Genomic DNA, 25,359 nt, shown 5'->3' on the forward strand with positions numbered 1-25,359 from the left:
GGGGACGCGCGGGCGCACCAGGGTGGGTGGGCGGGCAGGGGGGGAGGGGGGGGGGGGGAGAAGAAAAAAAAAAGTCGGCGTGCGTTCGGGTGGCAGGCGCGGGGATAAGTGTGCGCGTCTGAGAACGCAGCCTCGCTTTTTAAATCTATAAGGGGTCTCGGGCTTGTCTATCTTCTGGTGGGCGGTCTCCTGCTCCGTGGGGGTGGGGAGTTTTCTTCTTTTTTTTTTTTTTTTTTTTTTTTTTTTTCCTTGCCTTTTTTTGGGGGGTTTTTTTTGGGGGGGGGGGGGGTGTTGTGTTTGTTTTTTACCTTTCTTCCACCGAAGTTCCTTCGATCACAATCTCGGTGACGTTTGGTTGGAAGCGACTCCCCCCCCGCGACATTACTGAAGAATGCGATGAATGCCGGATGCGCTTAGAATTAAAGATGACATTGATGAATAAGAATTAATGATTAAAAGAAAAAAAGAAAAATGAAAATAAACTGAACGCGGCGCCGCGGAGCTGTCGGTGGTCCGAGCTGGGCTGCGAACGCAGACCCTCAAAGATTCATTTGGAACCGGCTTTTGCAAGATTTTTCTCGGGGTTTAATGGCGTTTACAGCCTAGTTTTGCCCACTTTTAGAGGCTGGAGGTCCACCCCATTAAGTTGAACGTGAGGGGGGGGGGGGGGGAGAGACGCAGCTTGGTTTTTACGCACGGCGTTTTTGGATAAAGGTGTTATTTTTTATTGTTACCCAAACTAACGCAATAGCCGAATAATAATGATACTAATAATAAAGATGATCATAACAAACAACAACAGCTATATCCAAAAAACGCTGTGCGTAAAACCCATCTGTGTATCTGGCACTTAGTTGTCAGATACACAACTTGGTTTTACGCACAGCGGTTTTTGGTGTTATGAGGTATTACTACGTCCGCCAAACAAACATAATACCCTAATAAGATAATTGCTTAATAATAGTAATAGTATAAGTAGTAATAATAATAATTTTATTTCTAAAAAATGTGTATTTTATAGGAATGCGTCCTTGCTGCCAATTAACATTTTTCCACCAATTGGGCACAAGAACCATCACATTTTCGCCGCCACTTGCGTGGCACTGCTGGCGCGCACAGGCAATAATAGTCTTGATAGTACGACCCTAATATTAGAACAGACAGTTGTTTGGGTTTGTGTCCCGGGTCACGCTTTCAAATATAGCCTGATCAAACCAGGGGGGTGTCGGTTCTCAGAGCAGTGTTAAGTTTCAGAGCATCACACCCCAAGTCCTGCTGAAGTCCGAGCGCGACCTCTTCAGAGGAATGATGTTACAGCTGAGCAGAAGGAATCAGGATGCTTTATTATTACTACTATTACTATTATTATAATGATTATTATTATTACTACTACTGTTATTGCTATTATTATTATTATTATTATTATTATTCTCCCAAAGAAAAATAATCTATAGGAACAAACAGTGGTGAAGAAAGTATTTAGACATTTTACTCAAGTAAAAGCACAAGTAACCCTGACACAAAATGACTTTTTCTACATAGGTGAAAGTATATAAGTACTTCCTGTTAGATGTACTCAAAGTATTGAAAGTAAAATAACTTGCCACCTGATATAACAGAGCCCATAATACGGCATGAAGTGTTTTTTTCTACAGATGAGTCCTCATGATGATCCCGATTACAATTTAGAATTCAACGGTATGAGAGCTGCCAAAGTCATTCATGACTTTATCTATAAGATATGGACCTAATGACGATCCTAACGCTATCCTCCTTGATGAGCAATCCTAATCAACATTTTTGTTTGTACATCAGCAATGTTTAGTCTGGCTTTGGCTTGCTTTTATATATATATACACACACACACACACACACACACACACACACCCTGATTTTTTTGCTTTAAGACTAAAGCAAAGTGCATGTGTTAGAAATGTAGCTGAGTAAAAAGTAGGCTTAGATAACTGCTAGGTCAAAGTCTCTGAAACTGAATATACTTAGGTACAAATACTTGAAAAATGTATTTAAGTACAAGTATTTGTACTTGGTTACTTTCCTCCACTGCAATATGGTGCAGTAAATCCCGTTATATTTTACAACTGGCCCACTATTTGTCATATTTTTGCTTGAGGAAAGTTGTGATGTAGACTTGGAGAGTTGATCCTTGCTTTTGTGGATTTCCGACTAGTGGAGCAACGTGATGTGAGTAATGTCCAAAATGATCTTTTAAAAAACACTTGTTTTAATCACAGCAATAGTCAACAACGGGTACAAGCTCTCAAAAACATTGACGTGTTTATTTACAGTTTAGAGATTCATTTCTTTATCACAGCATTAACAGTGTGTTGCTTTGGCTCACTCTCTTTACGTAAAAAAATGCTCGACTCTTTCCTTTAGGTAGGCCTCCCAAAAAAGACTTAGACAGTATCAAACCAATATCTGTCTGCTATTAATGTGTGAGGTATAAAAGCACCATCTTACCAAATAAGTGAACATCAAATTTCTACTGCTGACTTCTGCCGATTTAAAATGGCTATTTCTCCCTCATGTGGAAACCCTGATCTGTGGCCGATTTAAACCTCAAGACTTTTTACTCATGCAGTGGAATACTCACAGGAGTACTCATAATGTGATTAATATAACATAATACACTTCCAAGTGTTATTCCAAGACCCTCAATATTGGAGTTAAAATTTTACTTTCTAATTTAAATTGGGGTAAAATAACTATGATAACCAAGAGCAGACACTATCAGCGGTAGTGCCTTAAATCCTGGTTTCTGCATTTTCATGTTAATATGTTTGTATTCCCTAATAACTTAACTTTTTTTTAACTTCTGGGCTTAATTACTCAGTCCTTATACTTGCAAAGTATAATCTCCTCTGCACTTGTTGAAATCAATTTGTGGGATTTTTTGATGATCTTTGAATTATTGGCTATTTTTTATTTCCTATTCATATTCATGAATTCAAAGAGTTTTGCACTTTTATCATGAGGATTGCAGCCGTCATGGCGCATATGGAACAAGCCGTATTCCGCACAGATAATGCATTGCGCACACGCAAGGAATATATACAAAAGACAGTTCTCGGTTCCATTGTCCAACACAACAAAACAAACACAAAGTGGAAGTGATGGGAGTCAGTGCGATGCTGCACAGCAATACACAGAAATAAAAAGTCAACCTCATGCTGCAACACCGATGGGCATTTCTGCAGATACAAGACTATATGCAAATGGAGGGGAGTCTCATTTGAGCGATTCAACAGTTCATTTAGGTGCACAACAGGATCTCAAGGACATCCATGATCAAACATTCACAACCGCCCCCACAAGGAAGCCAAGAACCACAGAGAGACAAGTTCAAACCTTCGTCCAAACTCTTACACTTTAATCAAATCAGCACCTACATTCTTTTCAGTTAACACATACTGTAGAGAGGAAATGGATATTTCCCAACGTTGTTGAGAAACAGAGTAATTTCATCATTCATCAAACGGGGGAGATCTCTCCCAAGGAAGGAAGGTTAGACTGTGTGCTTCCAAACACGTGATGTACCGGAGACAAATCTTATGAAGGTGATTCCAACTTGCCAGATCCAATGAAATATATGTAGAACACTCCACAGGGTGCTGGAGCGGGGCCCTTAAAGAGACACTTGCTCAACTTCCGTCCAAAGAAATCAAGGCAAGGACTAACTCAACTAGTTTAAAAATACAGTAGTCACACATATGAACAATAAATAATTCAATTTAAAAGACATACATTACATTGTATTTACAATTAAAAAATTGGGAAGTGAGCCCGATTACAAAACCTAACAACAGACCAGTGTCTTTGACTGTTGACAGAATGGGGGTTCAGAGTTCAATTTAATTGGCCTCATAAGATTGAGGGGGGGAATGGTTAACCAGCTTGTTGACGAGGCCTATACTCTGCTGCTACCTGGTGGCGAAATCACAACAGTACAGCTACACTGCAAACAGTACAACTACTCTGTAAACATAACACAGTGGTTCTAGGCTACATAACCACTTATTTGGCAGCAAAGGAGTAACTGTAGTTGAGTTTGCACAATGATCTTTGGATTTCGCTCATTAAGTATTTTTTTTATAAAGGGATCGCAAACTATTGGCGATGCTGCATAGTTTTTACACGGGTGACCGAATACACTTCTGAATCACCTGAATTGGTCCCCGGGGATGAATAAAGTCTTCTATCTTCTTTTATCCTTTCGCCCTGTGAGTGACCTGTCTATCACGGAAGTGCGCATGTTAAAACAGTGAAAAAATAAAAAAATAAAATAAAGAGAAATATTTCAGTTTTAAAAAAAGTGCCTCAAACCTGAAATGCTAAGATACGGTCCCCCACAGATGACATTTTAAATAAGAGCAATAGATGTAATCTCAGCGTAATAGTAACCAGACCCAAAAAATGTGAAGCTAGAACTAACCTTTTTTTTTTCCCCCCTCTCCATGGTGGTTATATCCATACACCCCCCCCCCCCCCCCCCCCACACACACACACACACAAAAATATTACCGGAATTTTTGAGGAATTGGGAAAAAAAACTGCATTAGTTCAACTGCAGTGCATTACAGCCACTGAACTTTATACATTCCAGGACAACTAAGCCCTTAACTGTTTCTGCTCCAGAAACCAAGGTCTGCAGGGCGGCCATGGGGATCAGTTTCCAGTGATTGAGCCGTTTATCCAATCCCACATTGCAGAATCCTGTAGGAAGTTCCTTCCTGCTCCCTGACGTCGTCACTCATACACAGAATGGTCTTGCTCTCTTTTGGGCTCACAGGTCGTCCTCATCTGGTCCGTTCATCGCCATCTCTTCACCCGCGTCCCTCTGAAGCTGCTTGTATTTTCGTTTGAAAAAGCCAAACTGGAAAGTAAACAGATACTTTAAGATACGGGTATATATTTTTGATTGATAAAAAAAAAAAAAGGTAAAAAGATAAAAAGACTGGGAAATTTATTTTTGCAGTTTTAACAACAAGATAATGTGAGGTTTATTTATTTATTTATTTATTTATTTATTTATTTTTAACCTGTGCTGTCAGCACGGTAGGCATACAACACAGAGTATTTGTATGCTATTGCATCTAGGACAGAGTTAGTCTGCAAGTGGAGTTCTCTTTATTAATTCTAAAATCATCAAGAACTGCTGCAATAACTCTGTCCTGTGGACAACCTGTAGGATGACAGGAGCAGAGTTTTCTGTTATACGGTCTATAAACAACTGATCACTACTCCAAGGGGGGGAGAATCACCACGGGTGAGACAATTTAACACAGAACCAAACAACATTTACACGGAAAACATAAACATCGGACGACATGTATTGAAATACAAAGTTAATCAGGTCCAGGAAAACTGGAACAGCAATTGGGCATGTGGCCTCTTCCTGTCATAGTTTTGGCTAGATACCCCTCCTGCCCCGTAGACCCTGGTCTGGTGGACTGTTGTTCGGAGTAGGATTTCTGTGCGAGTGCATGTGTTCTAGTAACTTCTTCTAACATGAGTGTGTTTAAAATTTCGGGATGGGCGAGGAGCACGTCGGGGCAGGAGTGTTACACGCAAGATCGCAGCCACTGGCCACATCCCAACCCACATAGCTTGAACCCCACCCATCCCGCAAGCCCTAGGCCTATTGTGTGGTGTATGAACTGAGTGGGAGTTTGGCACTGGGAGAGGTAGGCAAAGCGCAACCAGACCAAGACAAGGGTGCAGCAGGCAGGGGAGCAGCCACATGGACCCGCCCCCAGACCCGCCCCCGCCACAGCACGCCCACCTCCCGTACCTGGAGGCACCCAACCTACAGCGACCAGCCACGGGCGCAGAGTGGTGCCACCATGTGGCTTCTCCATTTCGGGCAGTTCCGCGCCCCCATCAGACCCCTGGTCAGGTCCCGACCGCCTGAGCATGCGGAGCCCAAAACAGAGGGCAGCACACGTCCCACCCACCCACAGCCTGCCACCCCAGCGACGAGAGCCCATGCACCGAGAGAGCCAGAGGACAGGTACCCAGGCAGCCCGGTGCAACCACAGGAGTCCGCCCCCCCACCGAAGGAGGCCACATGGTTAGCCCCACGCCGAGCACCCCTGGCCGGGCTCAGGCCAGACGGAAAGCCTAACCAGCCCCGGCACGACGGGCCACCCCCACGGCACACAGAAGGACACGCAAGCCAGGCCACCCCGACCACGGCCGAACCCAGCGGCGCGCCGACCCGCCGACCACGGGGCCAAGACCCGAACCCGCACCCCCCACCCCCAACTCGAGCCCAAAACCCGCTCAAACCAACACACGAACGCCAGCCGCAGGCACTCCCCAGGAACAGCGCCCCACCCCCCAGGGACAGGCCAGCTCAACCCAGGAACAAGAGTGGGCGCCACCACCCAGCCCCCCTAACACCCCTGTGAGGGCCCCGGCCCCCCCCACCCCCCCAACGATCCAAGACTAAACTCCGGACGATCCCACAGCCGCCGGGCACCCACCCAACCGCAGAGCCCCGATGAGACCAGGAGGGACCCCCACATGCCCCAAAACACCACGACATTGCTCCGACTTAGGAAGACTCAAGTATTAATGGATGGAGTTATGTCAGTGATAAAAGTAGCCCATAATTCATTAAATGAATCAACCTTGTTTTTGGATATTGCCAATAGTTTTTCCATTGAGATGTATTCTATTAATAAATGTAACCATTGGAATGTGGTGAGATTATCTGTTTTTCCAATTGAGTAATGTTATTTTCCTGGCAACTGTTAAGCAAAATTTGTTGAGGGTTAAAAATGAGAGGTCACCGAGGAGACATACAGACGGGGAGACTGGAATGCTGTGACCCAGAAGGGTTGGTAGCTTCTTGGTGATGTTGGTCCAGGATGTTTGGATCGGTGGCCAGAGCTAGATGGCATAAAAGTAGCCATCTCTGGTATTAAGGGAACAGTGAGAGCAAACGTCTTTGTCCACAAAACCCATTTTGAACATTTCGTGTTGGGTGATATGAGCTCTGTGCAGAATCTTATATTGGATGAGTTGCCTTTTGGAGTTGCGGGTCATAGAAAAGGTCTTGTTGCAAATAAGCTTCCACAGGTTGATAGCAGTGGAAGCGGCAAGGTCTCTTTCCCATTCCATGGTTGGTAAAGATAAAGTGTCATCTGTTTTTAATAAAGGTTTGTATATTCTGGAAAAAGGGATTTTTTTTAAATGACCGATAAGTAAGATGTTCAATCAACGGAGGTGGTTGGAGGATGTTGTCCCTGAATTTGATTTTAACTTTTAGAGACTGCTGTAGTTGGAGGAATTGAAGGAAGCTGTGGCCACCGATATTTTACCTTTGGGTCAAGGTTGGGAAGGATAAAAGCAAATTGTTTCCAAAAATGTGTTCCAGATGAGTAATTCCTTGTCGTTTACAAGACCAGAACATAAGTGGTCTGTTTTTAAACCAGAAAATCCGGCTTGTGCCAGATTGTGGCGAATTTGTTTGGAGATAGAGTGTGACCACTGAATTTGAGGAACATCCACCAGACTGACAGAGTCGTTGCGTTGAATGGGTTTTTAAAGCAATTATGTTTCCTTTTTGATTCAGTAAGGAATGGGAGATCAGATATCCATAACTCCTGACGTTCTGTTTGTTCAATGTCTCGCCATCCATGGCCCAGTTGTCGCACTGGTTGTAACCATTTAATTATAAATTGAAGATGGTTCGCGTAATAGTAGTATCTGGAGTTTGAGGCTGCTAGGCCTCCACAGTCTTTGTTTCTCTGGAGTGTAGCTAGTTTAATTCTCGGTTTCTTGTATTTCCAATAAAATGTATTGATTATTGAGTCTAGAGTATTAAACCAATGTGCTGTTGGTTGGCCGGGGTAATTAAAAATATATTGTTTATTTTTGGTAGTATATTCATTTTCACTGCTGCTATCCTACCAATTAGTGAGAAGGGTAGGTTGTTCCATTGAATGAGGTCTTCTTCAATGGATTTGAGCAAATCGGACAGATTGGTGGAGATATCAATACCAAGGTATCTAATGTTGCCCGTTGTGATGGTTGAGGGAAGTTTCTGGGTTACGGCATCCCAGTCCTCCCCACTGAGTGGTTAGACCGTGGTTTTAGCCCAGTTTCTTGAATAGTCTGAGATAGCTGAGAATTTATATATAAGATTGAACACTTTCGGTAGGGATTATATTTGGTTCCGTAAATAGAACAAAATATCGTCTGCATACAAACTGCTTTTGTGAACAGAGTTTCCTGTTTGTATGCCGACGATATTACTGTTTTGACGGATGGCCGCCGTGAGGGGTTCAATAAAGATGGCGAATAGTAAAGGGGAGAGCGGACATCCTTGTCTTGTGCCGCATTGGAGAAACACTGAAGTGTAACCACTGGTGATGGCAGAAGCAGATGGTGAGTTGTACGGGATACTGATCCATTGAATGAGTGACTCTCCAAAAGCCTAATTTGTTGAGTGTTGAAAAGAGATATGTCCAATTAACTCTGTCAAATGCTTTTTCACCATCTAAAGAGGCAATAACAGTATTTGAGTTGTTTCTTTGAGATATGCTGATCAGACTGAATAAACGGCACATATTGCTGGATGAGTGTCTGCCCTTGACAAAGCCTGTTTGTTTTGGGTGAATTATGAATGGAATTACTTTTTCAATTCTGTTGGTTAGAGTTTTACCAATAATCTTTAAATCGCAATTGATTAGGGTTATGGGTCTATGACTGGAGGTGAGGGTTGTGTCCTTATTGGGTTTGAGCAAAACCAAAATAAGAGCAGTATTCATGTGCAGAGGCCTGGTGGAGGTGGACTTCATCTCTGTAACTATTCCCATAAATAATGGGGATATAAGTGGCCAGAAGTGTTTATAGAATTCCACTGGGTGGCTATCTGATCCAGGTGATTTATTGTTGGGCATAGAAAGGAGAGCTTTCCTGAGTTCTTCTAGAGTAAGTGGTTGATCTAATGTGGTAGCCTGCTCTGTGGAAAGTTTAGGGAGGTCGATATCATTGAGGAATGACTTAATGTTTGGTATTAATTGATTCATTATCTGAGTGATATAGCTTATTATAAAAGTCTCTGAATATGTTATTGATGTCTTGCTGGCTATATGGTATCCAACCCTGTCGATCTGTGATGGCTGTAATAAGTGTTTTTTCTTTATCGCGTTTCAATTGATTGGCAAGAAATGTATTACATTTTTCATTGAATTCAAAATAATTCGGTCTTGTTTGTTGCATGAGGAATTGTGTCTTTTGATGGGTGACATTATCAAGTTGAGATGTAATTGTCCGGATGTCATTACGAATTTACTCAGTGGGTGAGTGGGCTTGTTGGGAGTGCAAGTCTTTTAATTGTTGTTAGAGTTTATTTTGGCATTCTTGTCCTTTCTTTTTGTTGTGAGTGGAGAATGAAATAACACTACCTCTTAGAATTGCCTTAGCTGTTACCCAGAGTAAGGTGATAATGATGTGACTTTATATATGTGAAGAAATGCATGGGATTCAAAACAGAATGCAGTCATAATCTATGTATCCATTATCATCAATTCAACCGTATTTCCACATGAAACAAAACTCAGTATGAATCATGATTTTATATATATATATATATATATATATATATATAGTAGCTTCCAATTAGATTAATATTTGCTTTGTCCCTCAATCATCAAAATGAGTCCCAGACCAAGCCTGAGGAAAATGGGAAAGCTTTCTGGGGCCCAGCCTCTTCCTGGGGCCCATCTAGCCGAAAAAAACCTGTGATCATCCTAACTCTACGCCGACCAAAATGTATTTGAAACAAAAGTAGTGCCACGAAAGGAAACAATTGCCTATACTACACACTCGTTGCTCGCAGGTTTTTTCGGAGGTGGTGGGGTCGCACACGCGCACGCACACACACACACACACACACACACACACACACACACACACACACACACACACACACACACAGAAGTACTTAGTATGTCTGACAGTGCACATTACATGTACATGCATTGTACTGTGGCAATATGTCATGAAAACGCTGCTCATAAAATTGATAAAGGGGACCTCAAGACTGCATACAGTTCAAAGTCGATAATAATTTTGCAGATTAGTGGTTTGGTCTCATGATTTCTAGCTTGTTTTAGGAGGGCAGATCTGCCCGTCACAGACATTTGAAATAATGCCTGAACAAGTTAATATTTATTCCCCCCCTCTGAAAACAATGTGAGGGTGTTCACCTTCCACAGAAGTCCAACAGCCAAGGCCAAGAGCAGCAGCCCGCCGATGGCGCTTCCCACTATCACCCCGACCGGAACGTCAGCCGTCTCTCCGGGTTTACTGATCGTTACCACCACCTGGAGGGGTAGAGCGGAAAGAGAGGAAGAGGAAGAGGGAGAGAGATTACCCAAACAGGGAAGAGGTGTTAAGCCCTCTTTTTGAACCACCCTCTCTATTTAAAACGCCGTGATGTTGCTCATACCGGTAACTTATTGTGGCTGATGGTGAGGAGATCGGGCTGGGAGCTCTTGATCTCGGCACTGGAGGTCAGCTCAATTATCTGGTAAGTCGCCTGCGTCAAATAACACAATGCATTTCATAACAGCAATCAGAATACTGAAAATAGGGATAAAACCCGACAACACAGATGTCCTAGTTTTCACATCAACCAAATTTATTAGGTAATTATCAATGAATTTGCAAATCAGTTTAGTGCTGAAGATACTTACAGAAGCAAAGGTGCCGCTCCAGATCCTCGTCGTGACGTTCACATAGTAGTCGCTCTTTAGCGCGTCCTTGATGATGCATTTCACATACTTGCAGTTTGCACTATCACAGTCCTGTGGAAATCCAGAAAAAAAAGGAATTCGGCAAAATCTGAGCTAAAATGTTCAATGCAGCAGTTACATGAAATATAATTAGAGCCGTCACCTTACAGAATCGCCTGATATCGCACATCCATATCAAAATCCAAGACGTCCCATTCAGCTCATTCCATGATTAATGTAAATGTCCAATTTAACATGAACAACAATAAATAGGTTAGTTATAAAACAGAGAAAGGGGACCTCAAGATTGCATATGCGTCACAAAACAAGTTTTCTTTTTGTAAGGCAAATTGTTTGATATGTTGCTATTAAATGCTTTTCTAAGAGGAAGCTCTTCAACTAGGCATACTAGTTATAAAATCATTTCAAATCAATATTCTGTGTCAATGTATTTTTTTTTTATTTAGTAAGAAGCCATGTAATAAGTGTAAGGATGTGCAGCCAGGGGGTCATTATTGCAACGTAAAGGTCTGGCTGCTCATCGTCCCTTAGTTAAAACGTTATACTATGATAGTGGCACGAAATAAACAAAGAATACATTATTTGTCTGGCAATTAATTGTAAACGTACATTTCATGACCGTGACAGCCGTAGCAACAATGGCAATTCAGAGCACACGGTATATACAGCACGCATATGTCAAATACGTTTCACAAACTAAGCGACTGACCAGTTTCTTCATCCCTCTGAGGCTCTCTTTAGAGAAAGAAGCGTCGTGACTCTTCACGCCGATGTTCAGTGGGTCGACCAGGTTCCTGGCATCACAGCTCATGGATCCACCCTGCAGGGGGTCAACATGCACTCACTAATAACACAAACTCTGCTAGATGCCGGGTTTGGAAGAATTTATTAAATAACATTAATTAATGAATGATAAATGTCATTCAGCCGTCATTGGAGCTACTGTCGGACTTGGTTAATTGCTCAAATGGCAAAGTGAAGGTAATTATTTATATTTCACTACTCACCATGTCCGCGCTGAAGCGAGTCACGTAAAGCAGTGGATTGCCAGCTTTGGTGGTCATGGGTAAAGCCACAGTCAGGTACAGGAGGCTGACGGGGAAATTATCTGTGGAAATCTATACAGGCATAAAAATAAGTTAGTTAAGACGCATTTTAAACTTAGTATATTGCAGAAAATAAATCGTAAAATGTACCGAAATATATTATTAGGATCTTTTTGATAGCCGATTAATTCACCGAACCTTCAGGGAGAAGTTAAACTCTGGGCCAATGTCATCTGGAGTTTTCACCTTTGTTACCACCGCATGGGCTTCTCCGACCACATAGAAGTAGATGTTGGACTTCCTGGGAAAAACACAGGAAGAGGAAGAGATTTGGGCTGAAAATACCTTTGTCATCAAGCTAAATCCGCCACACATGAGTTATTGTCACGGTTAAACCTTGTGGGGGGAAAAAAAATAAAAATTGTTGAGGAATGTTTGGCTTGCCATCAGGTAGCGGGCTAGAACAAGTGTTCCCAAACCAGTATCTGCCGCTCCCTAACAGTCTGTGAAGGAATTGGAGTGGGTCCACAACCAAAGTATTATCTTTTATATTGTTTTTTTTACTACATTTGTACAGATTTGATTTACACTGTTTAGTAAAAGTTTATCGGGAGATTTGTACTTTTTCTCTCTCAGTCAAGGCCCCGTCTGGTAAGAGGCCCTTGCCATCAAATGTTTTTTGGGAAGCCCTGGTCTGGGACCTGACATTGTCTGCACTTACATGGATAAAATGACCCCTGCATTATACTGAAGAGGGAGTGATATGTCCACTTTGTTGTCGGCGGGTCTGTCTTCTTTGCTGTCACTGTAAATCATTACAAACCATTATTAAAAATCCACGACCCACAGACGTTGATAGGTCATTACTGGACATCTTAAATAATATTCAAAATCTTAGTACAAGGTACCTTTTCGCTTCAAAGATGACTTTCGCTTGCTTTTCCAATTGATTGAGATTGAAGTCAAAATTGATCCTGAATTTAACCTGTGGGGAATATTAAGCTTTGTATTGGAGCAACTGGGATTATTTGTCCGTAGAATCTCACAATTTTATAAAACGTGAATAAAAAATAATATTTTCTTGTCTTACCTCTTGGTCTTTGTTTAAAGCAGGGTATCCCACCTGGCAAGCAACCAAGCGTGTTTGCTTTGTAGACGTGCATTTCACCAAGGTATCATCGCTCTATGAATACAAAAGTAAAGATATTTACTCAATAAGGGTTTCCGCCGGTCTCAACAAGTAAAATTTAAGATCTTTTAAGACCCTTATAAGGCCATTATGAATGGAATTTAAGACCTATTTCATGTCCATACTGGCAAAAAAAAAAGGATATGAAGGAAAATCTGAGCCAATCCGGGGGAGGAGGGGGTTACCGACACAAAGTACAGTTTTCGTGTGCCCGTGAACGCAGCGTCTATTCCGACACAAAGTACAGTTCTCTGGGTCCCCGTGAAGGCAACATCACTTCCTGCATTGGAAGGCTTTCAACCAGAGAGCCGTGTCCACGTCTTCCAACGCAATACCAGACAATAAAAAGTACCAGAGTATAAAAATACTTTTTTACTAATTTATCAAATACTATGCAGTCTCAAAATTCGACATTCTGTTTCTTCAATTGTTCGGTGTTGCGTATCTATGCCAGTAAATTATTAAGTTATTTTCACACTTTTGTTACATCACACAGTTACATCCAAAACAGTTATATCCAATATACCGCCATGTGAACACAAAACAGAATTTGTTCTTAAATGGCCCGTCTCAGAACTCACAGGAGCGGTGATGGAGGCGTAGAAGAGGTTGCCAGAGAACGTGGCCGACACCTGAGTGTTGTAGGCGTTCTCCTTTTTGTTCCTCACCGTGACCTCAAACGAGACTCCTCGGTTGTTGTAGCCGACCGGGATGGGACCCGAACTGCAACAGTTAAACACATAGACCGGGCGCGGTGATTGAGTAGCAGCCAGTCCTGGAAATTAATTTGTAATTCCCCAAATGTATTCAATGACACACAACCGTTCCTTAATAATAAAGTCTGAACGGTTCCTTTCACATGAAATGTGAATTAAAAACAAAGGACATATGTGGGATCTACAGTACCAGCGCCCAAAGCCGAACAAACCACTAGTCCAACAACAAGCCTTATTTACAGACTATAAAACATCTATGGTAAAGCTCGTAGTTTTGTTTTGATTTCCAGCTGATTGGTTGGCATGGCAACCAACTCCACTGTACATTTGGCATTACACTACACTAACAAGCAGACACTGTTATAATAATAATAATAATAATAATAATAATAATAATAATAATAATGATTTAAAAAAACAAAAACAATAATAAATAATAATAAATGACCCATTGTGCTGGGGTATCAAACTTTTTATTTCATTTTCGGAGCACACCATTAATGGTTGAATTGCAGCCTCACAAGCACAGACAGTTCCACCCATTTAATGAGCTGTGAGCCTGAACCGAGCAGCCATCCAGTCTTCACATTCAACCCAATAAAATTAAATTAAAATAGCAAATGTCGTAACAGTCGCCAGGCTTTGTCTGGGATTAGCCAGTAGCAACGGGCGTTTCTTTATGCGCCCTATGTGGCTGCATAGGGGCCACCAGGGGGCCCCCAAGCTGCCATTATAGCCTCTTATTCTGTGCAATGGCCTAATTTATTTTATTTATTGTTTTTTTAGGGGTGGGGAGGGGATATTTTTATATGTTTATGTATTTAACAGTTACAATGTTTGCCTTCATTTTGATCCCTTAAAAAAATGTGTTCCTAACATTTAAAATAAACATTTTAGGGAAAATGTCTAATTTATACGCATTTGGGAGATGTACAGTATGGGATTCGGATAATCCTGTAAGTTTTCAGGAGTTTCCTGAGAGCCGCACACTGAGAGCCTGAGTGTTTCCCATCTATTATCATTTTCTATAGGTTTCAAATGCTGGAGTGAACTTGAGATGCTTGATTTAAAATGTTGAATGCATGCCCCCGGACCACCCTTGAGGGTTTGAATCCCCCCCCCCCCCCACTACAAAATAGGGACCCCCAAACAAAATTTTGTACAGGGCCCCCAAAAAGCTAGAAACGGCCCCGGGTGTAGCATAATTGGAAACATCAGACGTAATGACATATTGGGCAAAATAATGTCTGTATGAATGCAATTGTATCAAAATAATTATTGTCCTATCCCTTTATTTTTAAAGTGTACTGTGGGAATATGTCAATGAACACTGCCACACAACAACAACACGGCTCTAAAAAGAGAAAGAAAAAAGCCGCAGCAGCTGTTACAGTCATTATCTGTCATGACTAACAAGAGGGTTGCCGTGGAAATTCCTTTTACAACCTCATATCCCTACATCACCAGGATGCCGCCTTTGAGTCACTCGCAGGGACAAAGACACGGCCTTGACTGGATATTTTCTGAAACATAGCTGTTCTTTGTGGTTTCGGGGGGTTTTTTTTGTTATTTTTAGAAGAGTAACGGGTCTCCCGCCCCCGTGAGGCGGCGCGACTCACCTGGGCACCTCGGCTCCTTTTTCCACGCTCAGCACCAGATCGCTCACACACTGGTCATCAGAGCCGCAGTCTTTTGAAAAGGGGACCTACAGCGATGAAGTAAGGGGACATTTTAAGAGCAAAAAGACGTTTTCACGTCCCGTTATCCCAAAGCGCTTGTAGTTTACCGATAAAGTTTACTCTTATCTGAGGCTTGTTACGGTATCTTCTTTAAACATTGCTCCAGTAGGTAAGGTAAAAAATAGAGGCGTAGATTCTAGCCTGAGCCTATAGTCTGTGACGCTAGTAATTATGTCAACGCACACTGTAATTTTAACAGACAGGACAAATAACAAGGTGTAAAGCTTTTTTTTTTTTTTTTTTTAAACAACCGGCAAAGATTTCCTGTTGTTTTATAGACTGAACAGGCCACAACAAATTAACCAACACACTCAGGATCTTTACTGTTTATCGCTTTTAGTAGAACTATTTTGATAGTCGATGACTGATGCTGAGTAAACCAGATAAAGACATACGCTGCATGACGAACTTACAAAGAACTCCCACGCGCTGGGCGAGAACTTATCAAGGACGGGGTTCGAATCTCCGACGCGGAGGCCAATGTCGACCCTCAGACTGACGGGGTCGACAAAGTTCAGCGTCTCCTGTCGGAGAGAGAGGCCACAGATTGACAAACCAAAACATAATTTTAAAAGATAATCAGATAGAATATCTGATTCCTGTTGAGTGCATCCCATAAGCACTGCACGGCTATGTATTCATTTGGGATTTTTAAGATTGTACCGTCCGCCATCTTTCCCAGATCTTGCTTTGCTGTACATTATTTCTCTATGTCTCTTATGTCTCTATGATAATAATAATAATAATAATAATAATAATAATAATAATAATAATAATAATAATAATAATAATAATAATAATAATAATAATAATAATCTCTATGTCAATCTAATCACTCTATGTCAATCTATAATATTTTATCTAAGTCTGTGTATCTATGAAAATAATAATAATAATAACAATAATATCTCAATGTCAATCTAATCACTCTATCAATTTATAATAATAATCTTTCTAACTCTATGTCTCTATGATAATAATAATAATTATAATATTAAAAAATAATTAAAATAATAATATCTCAATGTCAATCTAATCACTCTATGTCAATCTATAATTATAATCTATCTAAGTCTATGTCTCTATGATATTAATATCAACAATATACCTGAATATAGACTTTGTACTCCTGACACACAGGTCTTGTTAGTACACGGACAGCTCCAGGGAGGAGGCGATCATTATTTGAACTGAAGATCCCTCGAGAGCTTGCTCGTGTAAACTGCAAATCAGCGTCCAGAGTCAAGTTGAACGACAAATCTAAGACAAGTACACAACATATGGTACACACACACACACACACACACACACACACACAGTTAGGACACTAGAGAAAACTATATTCCAGGTAACAGGAGGACCCGAAAATATTCAAGTTAAGATGAAGCTGGAATTGGATTTACCAATGGGACCGATGGGGGTCCTGGGCCTGAACACGGCGCTGAAGCAGAGCCGGGTGGCGAAGCACGAAACCTTCCGTCCACTCACCACACACGGCTTGCTCAGAATGTTGATCTTATCCGGGGTGAAAGACGCTTTCGCTGTGACTGAAGCTAGACCTCGGGACCTGAAAAACCAACAAAGAAATATAAATAATAGAGTATACAACAAGTTACCGTTTCACATCACTGTCGTGTACTGACACCTTGAAATGGGATGAAACGATGGCACGGCTGCACTCACCAGAGCTGGACCACTTTCCCATGTGCCCCGACTGTGATGTCGGGGATGGTGTCATCATTCAGATCTACATAACTATCGAGGGACCTTCCAAAATACTGCAACTTTGGGTCAAGTTTAGAGCCAAAGATTCTCTATGGGAGAAAAAAAAACAAACAAAACAAACAAAAAAAAATCATCATAATTTTATTTTATTTTTATTTATTTTTTTAATATCAATCAAATTTGCTAATTATATCACAAACATAATGTCGGAGCCAAAAATGTATTAAGTCACACGCTTGATTATAACTGTTAATATTTTCTTGAGCTTTAGGAAATATTCGTGATTATTTACAAACATTTACAATGAGTCATTTAATATTGTTTCCTATATGATACATAAGCCCCACTGTGATGGTACAACTCCTTTTCAGACTAGTTTATAATATTTTTTTAACCACTTTAATTTAACCTCAAAAACTGATCATACAGTTTTCATTTTGCCTAAAGGACCAATCAGTAATAGTTTATTCACTGGTATACAGTACGTTATCGGTATAGTTCATATGCCTGGTTCCTCTGTTTGTTTCACGGACTTGCTTGTGCACTGCACCTATCGCATATCATCATCAAAAACACGAGGAGACTCATTTCAGTTAGAGCTGAGAGTCAAAATTGGAGTTTACTTAGCTTTTTTTTTTTTTCAACCACCATTTAGACACAATACCTTGCTTCTTACCTGCGAGAAGTCTGTGCGCAAGCTCTTCTTCAAGCCATTGTAGACGTAGAGCACACCCCTCCCCTCGTCCTCCAGCGGAGCGCCAACCACCACGTCACCGTAGCCGTCCAGGTCCAGGTCGCGGACGGCAGAGATGGCCATCCCAAAACGGGCGTTCTCCGTCGAATTTGGACCGCTGAGCGACTCCTGCTCATTCAGTATCCCCTTTGGACAGAGAGGGCGGGGAAGAGAGAGAGCCCCAGCGTACTATGTATCATCACAATGTATGGATCCGTTTATTCATTTGATACTGTCGTACCGTTGACCTTGTTATATTTATGCTTTGGCTTTGTGTGTTTTTCATCACAATCGCAAAGCATCTAAAGCTTCACTGAATTTAAACAAATTGAAATGAGAGAGAAAGATGAAGAGAATACTCTGGCTTTGACAACCAACTATCCGTGCCGCCATTTTTGATGTAAACAAAAAAAAAGACATGATAAAATTCCACATTACGTGATCGCCCTGTTTCCGCCTTCAACGTCCTGTCGCTGAATCATCACGTTATTAACGGGGGATTTTGAGGGTGACGGGACGCTTATTAATAAACGTCAGGAATCGTCGCAACGGCGGCTGGGTTCCAGTGCTCACTTTTGTGACGGAGAAGACGTAGACCATGCCCTGCTCCCTTTTCAGCTCGCTCATGAACATGGGTGCGCCGACCAGCAGGAGGTCCGAAACCCCGTCCATGTCCACATCCAGGGGGCACAGGACACTCCCAAAGTAGGACCCAATCTGGGAGACAAAGATTAAAGTGGCTTTAGAGCGGTACCGCACAGTAGGACGTGGTTTTTTTGAGCTGTGAACTGAAATAAAAGAATTCTGAAGCACATAAATCCTGGTTCAAATCACCATTCGAGACAGTGAGCTTGAATCAGCGCCACCTATTGGTTGAAATCGGCACAGAGCGTGCAGGGGAGGGTGCTGAAGTAGATTTGTGCTTTCACTTCCTCTCTACGTCCCAAAAAATGTAAAAATAAGGCCGGTCCAATCCTCACAAATCGCCCTGCATCAACTGAGCAGGGACTGTGAAACCCCGCCCCCACTCCCAAACTTGTAGGAATCGAACACGTCCAATTCAGACGAAAGAAAATTCCCCCCTTCGCAGCCTCAAATTCAGACAGCGCGTCCAGAGATTACCTAACGAGCACTGCTCTCATCGGTCCCCTCGAAAGGGTCCAATGCAAAGTGTCACGGCAGCACATTCCAAAGAGTCAACAGACCAGCAAGTTTCCGGGGCCGCCTAGCGTCAGCGCGGCATCCCCTCAGCCTGCGCAGCGCACCACCGGGGTCGCCACCGCTACCTGTTTCCCTCTCTCCGTGTCCACGATGGTGGCTTTCTTCGGGCCGCCCACGGTGTAAACGATCACTTGTCCGGAGTGGTTTGAGCGCGGCGCGCCGGCCACAAAGTACTCCCCGGAGCCGTCGCTCAGCGTGGTCACCGAGTAACCTGGAGGAGTTTGACAGAGGAGAAGGTTTCCACTCCATGCACACGTCCCACCTGCGTCACCCGCCACCGCCGACCGGCGAAACATTATTACTGACATTGCAACTTTCTCAAAAATGGGTTAAATAAAGGCACGGCCTACATGGCCCTGTATGTAGTACTTTGTGCAATTACAGCGAGTGTTTTTGGTCGCAGGAGCTGTATACTGGCGGTTAATCCTTTGGAGAACAATTGGTTCACGGGTCTTTTTTGGCTTTTACCCTATGTCAGGCCTCAGGTGCTTAAGCCCCAGTAAGCCTGTCAATTTAGATTAAAGCCGGGTCGGTACCAGTTGCAAAACATTCAGCACACGGAGTCTCACAGCTGGAGATGTTTCAGCTGAAGATTATTTGATTTACAGCCAAATCTGAGACTTTTGGAATAGATGCATGTACATACTATGCGTCTTCAAAGCTCACGATAATGATCCGTTGATCTTCTAGTATATCAATCCCATTTCAACCAAGAAACTAATCTTCAGCTGTACAGTATTTAGTGGTAGAACTCTACAGTTTGGAAAATACATTCCAGAATGGGAGAATACTTCGGACAATGCCCTCAATTCAGTGTTTCTTTTTTTTTTTTTTTTAAACAAGAACTGCAGTCTGTACCCAGTAATGAGCTATGATTTCGATCTTGCAGGGTCCCTTCGAAGGCGGAAAAAGGGAGAATGTCTACTTTGGATTGTGTCTTGTGGACGACAGTTCCGCTCCAGCCGTACGCTCCAACCGCCCCCATCAACATCACATCCTACAGCAAGAAATGTCATAATGAGGAAAGACCTTGAACCCGTAGGTTTAGACATTTCAAGACTAAAAGAGCACTGTATCATATAGGATGCATGGAAGAATCGTATTCACGACGGACGCCCGTACCTGCTTTCTGGAGTAGTGAGCGCTGAATCCCACCTGGGACATCTCCATCTTGAAGTTGTCGCCTTTACCGGTGCCTTTGTGGGACAAAACGACACCGTCACGGTAGAAGCGTACGGGAAAACCACCGAGCCGGTTTCAAGCGGTATACGAGAGCCTAACATTTGGAAAGAGGCCTGGATGCCGCTGCATCTTTCATGAAGTTCCCTCTTGGGGTTTACAATAAGAGACTTGTTGCGACATGACCTTGGTGCTGTGCCACGCAACGTCAGGGTCACATTCATAACATACGTATATCGATGGCAATGGAGATATTACATACCCTCTATGTTGAAGATGCGGTTTCCCAAAGTTCCAGCAATTGTGGAGAGGGCGGCCGTGTCAGACACGTCGAAGTAGAACTTATCCGTCGGTAAACTGGCAATAGACTTAATTTCAGCAATGAGTTTTTCGGGGTCTTGGTTGTTGGTGTTGTAGTAACCGAGGACCTACCAGCAAAAAAAAAAGTTACAATAATAGGAGTCAGTTATAACTGCAGTCGACGGCAATCTCTTATAATCAGCATAGGGTTTCAAAACATTGAATAATCAGGGATCGACGCAAAATCGAATGTTGAGTTTGGGTATTCAAAAAGCAAACAGTACTTTTCTTTTCAGGTCCAAGTGGCCCCTGCCTCCTCATTGTTCTTGTTAGCGATACAAGCTGAGCTCGAGTGGCGAAAAATAAATAAATCACCTCTGAACCATTCATTTCTTTAACCATTTGTGACATAGGGCAAATATGGGGCAGAAGTGTGAAACATTTAACCCTATAGGTTTGAATGTCCCAAGAGGCTTAACAATAAAAAAAAAACTTCAATTAGGTTGATTGCTTTTACAGATTATGACTTACAGCGATGCCAAAACGGGTAATGCCTTGTCTATCGCACTCTGCAAGGACCTCCTCCCTCTTATCCGCATCGTGGGACTCCCCGTCGGTGACCACCACCATCACCTTGACCGCGCCCGAACGAGCGCCGTTATTTGGATGGAAGGCCTCCTGACTGAGAAGGGACGCAAATTACTCGCTTCATGTTTACATTTGTTTCTTGGCTCGCTACTTCATAAGCATTATTATGAGTGTGAGGACATTTGCGGAAAAAATGTGCAGCAATCGTGGCGGGCCACATGCATCCTGTGAGTGTGTGTGCAAGTGAACAGAGAGCACGGAGCAGTGTTTGCCAGTTAACCTCTTGTCTATGTCTCTTCAGAAAAAAAAACAACCCAAAATAAAAACACAATAAAAACACAATGAAAAATGGAAAAACAGAGGCAGGCACTTTTACTCTCAGTTGTTTACACACATTATTTACACGCATTATCAACCCACCTTGTGTATCTGATGGCCTCAAAAGTGTTGGTATATGTACCATGCTTCTGTTGGATAATCGAGGCTGCCCGGAGCACTTCCTCTTTGGTTTTATAGTCATTCAGTCTGAATTCAAATCGGGGGTCAGCCCCATATTGAATGACGCTGACCTGGAATGAACACAAGTGCAAGATTGTGATGATTTTCATGACATATATCTATCTATGACAAACCACATATCTATAACCTACATGAGTGAATGCTACCTGAGTGCTCTGAGGGCCGATGTCAAGGGAAGGTATAAGATTCATGAGGAAATCATTCATGGGTTGCCACGGATGAATGCTGTTGGAACCATCCAAAACAATCACAACGTCCATCGGACCTCCACAAGCTACAATAGAGACCGTGCACCGGGGAGGTTACAACTCCAGAATGTGAGTTTACACATCCCAACACTTTAAAAACACCAGCAAGATATTCATATTTTGTTTTGGTTCACTTGTTTCATCAGCAGGCGGGGTGTCGTTGCGATTATTGGCCACCAAAACGGAGCCGTCTTACCCTGTACGGCGGGGGAGAAGGCGGGCTGCGGTCTGAAGAGCGGGCTGATCTCCGCGCACACTCCCGGGTAGAAGTCCTGGCTGCCACACCGCTGAGCCCACAGCGGGCCGCACATCTGCACCAGATCACCGCGGGAGAGCGACGACACTCAGGGCTCTTGCGAAGATCTTATGGTATTTGATCGAAACGAAAACAAGACGCTCCGCGCGCCCCTGCTTTCTCAGCCGCGCACGCGGAGGTGGTACTTACCATCAGACCATTGATCGCGGGCATCCGGGTAAGAGTCAAACCCAGACTCATGTTTGTATCGATGTTTCTCACATGGGGAATACTAACAGAATCTGCAAAAAAAAAAAAAAAAAATGTTTTAAGGGGAGGTGAGTCGCCGAAAGACATTTTGAGGAGGTGTAATGTTTCGTCGAGGGGGTCAGAAACCGTTGTGCCCTCACCCTGAAGATTGAGCCTGTCGCAGCTGCTTTTAGACCCTGAGACAGGACACTTGTAAATGTCCCCTTTCCTGTTTTGACTGAACCCACTCCAAGGAGCACCAACCAAGAGCCTGTAGGGAGAGCAACCACATCTACTCGACACTGTATTTTTATCATGTCATTTTTATAGAGATTTGGGTTTTCTAAAGGAACAACCTAGTATCACATAGAAATGTATACAAGGCAACATTTGAACCAATGATATCATTGAATCACCGCTAATGGCTTGACATATGCTGTATTATATTATGTGGCCATGAGCAGAAGAAAGAGTAATAAATGTTGCTGAGTAAGTAACCGGTAACTTATTTTGAGTGACTCAAACAGGAAGGGACCGATGAAGCATGTCATTCATTCACAGTGATAAAGCAAACGGGAATTGGTATTTTGCAACTCCAGATACAAACAACAGAGGCGATGCCACCGCATTATACCGTTGTTATAAGAATTTTATATGTCTATGTTTTGCTGTACTTTTCCGCTGAACTTTTGTACAAGGTATGTGTACTTTGCTTTTCTTATAACGGCTAAATAGAGTTCATGTCTTTTTTAAGACATGAACTCTATTAAGCCACTCCATTTAACTCCCTTCGTCAACTGCCCATTCCCTGCCGCTTTGACGGGACATTGACGACTGTGGTGAAAACTACGCTCAAGTCCTCGGAGTCTACGATCAGATCCAAGGACAACTCTAGATAACACCTCCCACTGGCATCACGTAAAGACATCATGGAACATTTAATAATTCATTCATACCATTTGCCTTGATGATTTGTCATTTGCTGGACAGTGTAGCCAAACTCTTCCGTAGTCGGTCCACTAAAAATCTTGGCATCTACGGTGCCGACATTGAACGACTGCGAGTAGGAAATCCTGTCAACTGAAGAAAGAGACAATATATTATATTACTTTATTATTATAGACAATGGTTTATTGTATATACCTGCACCCAGTGACTACAAAATGATTTGAAGCAGTTGTAATGGAAATTCAATTTACATGGGCTAATCCATGGACAATAGATCATCAAAAAACACATAAAAAAATATATTTTAATAACGAATAGTAACAAACTTTAGCTCTATAGTACACAAAAGCTTAGCGGAAAAATTATTTATTAACCCTTCTGAGAGAAGCCCCATCGAATCCTGTTTAAATGAATCAACATCTAAATGTCATAACAAGTTAAATCTTGATCATCATATGTCAAAAGAAATAAACACAGCAAGAAAAGTTGATGTCATTTTACAATTATCATGAGTCTTGATTCCACCTCATGGAAGATCTTAGGGGGAGGTGCAGGATTCAACCTCTGGACGTTTCAACCTGCCCTTACTTCCCCTTTGAGCCAGGGGGATCTTTCTGCAGAATCTGAATCAGATCTCTGAATCACCCAAACATGTCGGTATGAACCACAAGGGCAGCCTACACAACAACCCGAAAACAGATAGAAGGACACAGCAGTAGCCCTTTTTTTCTGCCATGCCTCGTCGGACACGATGCAAAAGTGACTCTGAGAGGGCCAGACACACACCCTCGGGACATGGAATTCACTGCTCCTTTGCTTCACCCTCACTGTGTTATCAACAGGCCCGTGCATGCGGCGCTCAGCTGCAAAGTGCAGCCTGAAATCCACAGTGAAAGGAATGCGAGCAGGCAAAGTACTTTGGAGGACCTTTGATAGAAAGACCCTTTGCCACGCCCATGCATAGTACCTGGTGTGCATAATAGTCAGAATGGCGCCTGAAATTGGCACTTTGACTGCTTGCGAGTTTCTGCAAGCCCCTGCTATACATGCTTGGCTTTCTAAGAGCATTTCACAATGTACACATACTAAACTATCAAAGTTACTAATTGAAAACACATAAGTACATTTACTGAAACACTTTAAAGATGCTGTAAGGTAACCATCAACACCCACAGAGCAACACCCACAGCCTATCTCAGTTCCCATTTGACCTGCCAATAAAGCCTTAATGTCTGACTAAACAAAGGGCCTTGTTCAATCCACGAGAAGGAAATCTACAGTATGGTGTGGAGCAGTGGATGTCCAACTTTTATTTTTAAGGGTTTTTTTTCCATTAAAATGTAAAAAAATATTTGAAGAAAATGCATGCACCCGCGATGCAGTTCCTGTGGAGGGCGCACCTGGTAAAATTGAGTATCGACAAATGTAATAGAGAAATGTAAATTATCTCACTTTTTTTTGACATGGTAATGACAAAGTATTGCTTAAATTTTCGCTGCTCAAATTGTTCGCCCGGACCTGGAACCAATGTACCTCCACAGGTGGGTGGTTCACGGCATGAAACAGTTTGGGAACCCCTGGTGCGGAGGACACAGCTTGGTATAAAACCAAACTATAAAGTCAACACACGTTGTTACATTATTCACTGTAATGTTCCTGGAACGCACTTAATCAATTAATGATAATAAATATATATATATATATATATATAAAAAAAAGACTATCACTAGAAACCGTGACATATATAAACCCACACACACACACACACACCACACACACACACACACACACAGAAAAGCATCCACAGCACCTTTGGTTGTATCTTTCATTTCGATTCGTACTCACTCGTGAGCAGCAGGGTAAGGAGGAAAGTCGCGGTTGTGAGCTCCATCTTCACCTTGAGTCACTCGTCCGGACGAGTAGGGTGTTTAACG

The 25,359-nt window shown here is 42.5% G+C and overlaps 1 protein-coding gene across 1 annotated transcript; it reads right to left on the reverse strand.

The window, feature by feature from the left end:
• Positions 1 to 4,546: 4,546 nt before the first annotated feature.
• On the reverse strand, positions 4,547 to 25,359 carry itga2.2 (integrin, alpha 2 (CD49B, alpha 2 subunit of VLA-2 receptor), tandem duplicate 2). The gene is made up of 30 exons (XM_080003157.1): positions 25,271 to 25,359; positions 23,434 to 23,557; positions 22,639 to 22,748; positions 22,439 to 22,530; positions 22,190 to 22,304; positions 21,892 to 22,019; positions 21,647 to 21,795; positions 21,170 to 21,320; positions 20,601 to 20,766; positions 20,282 to 20,355; positions 20,018 to 20,156; positions 19,225 to 19,370; positions 18,512 to 18,655; positions 17,882 to 18,085; positions 17,164 to 17,294; positions 16,884 to 17,047; positions 16,589 to 16,740; positions 15,894 to 16,004; positions 15,361 to 15,446; positions 13,607 to 13,748; positions 12,927 to 13,019; positions 12,745 to 12,821; positions 12,558 to 12,641; positions 12,035 to 12,137; positions 11,798 to 11,908; positions 11,500 to 11,610; positions 10,731 to 10,841; positions 10,484 to 10,573; positions 10,242 to 10,358; positions 4,547 to 4,894 (listed from the first exon to the last, which is right to left on the reverse strand). The coding sequence occupies exons 1-30, from the start codon at positions 25,314 to 25,316 to the stop codon at positions 4,805 to 4,807; spliced, it is 3,561 nt and encodes a 1,186-aa protein (XP_079859283.1). The 5' UTR covers positions 25,317 to 25,359; the 3' UTR covers positions 4,547 to 4,804.

The sequence above is a fragment of the Zeus faber genome (assembly GCF_960531495.2).
Source record: "Zeus faber genome assembly, chromosome: 7".
Classification (NCBI taxonomy): domain Eukaryota; kingdom Metazoa; phylum Chordata; class Actinopteri; order Zeiformes; family Zeidae; genus Zeus; species Zeus faber.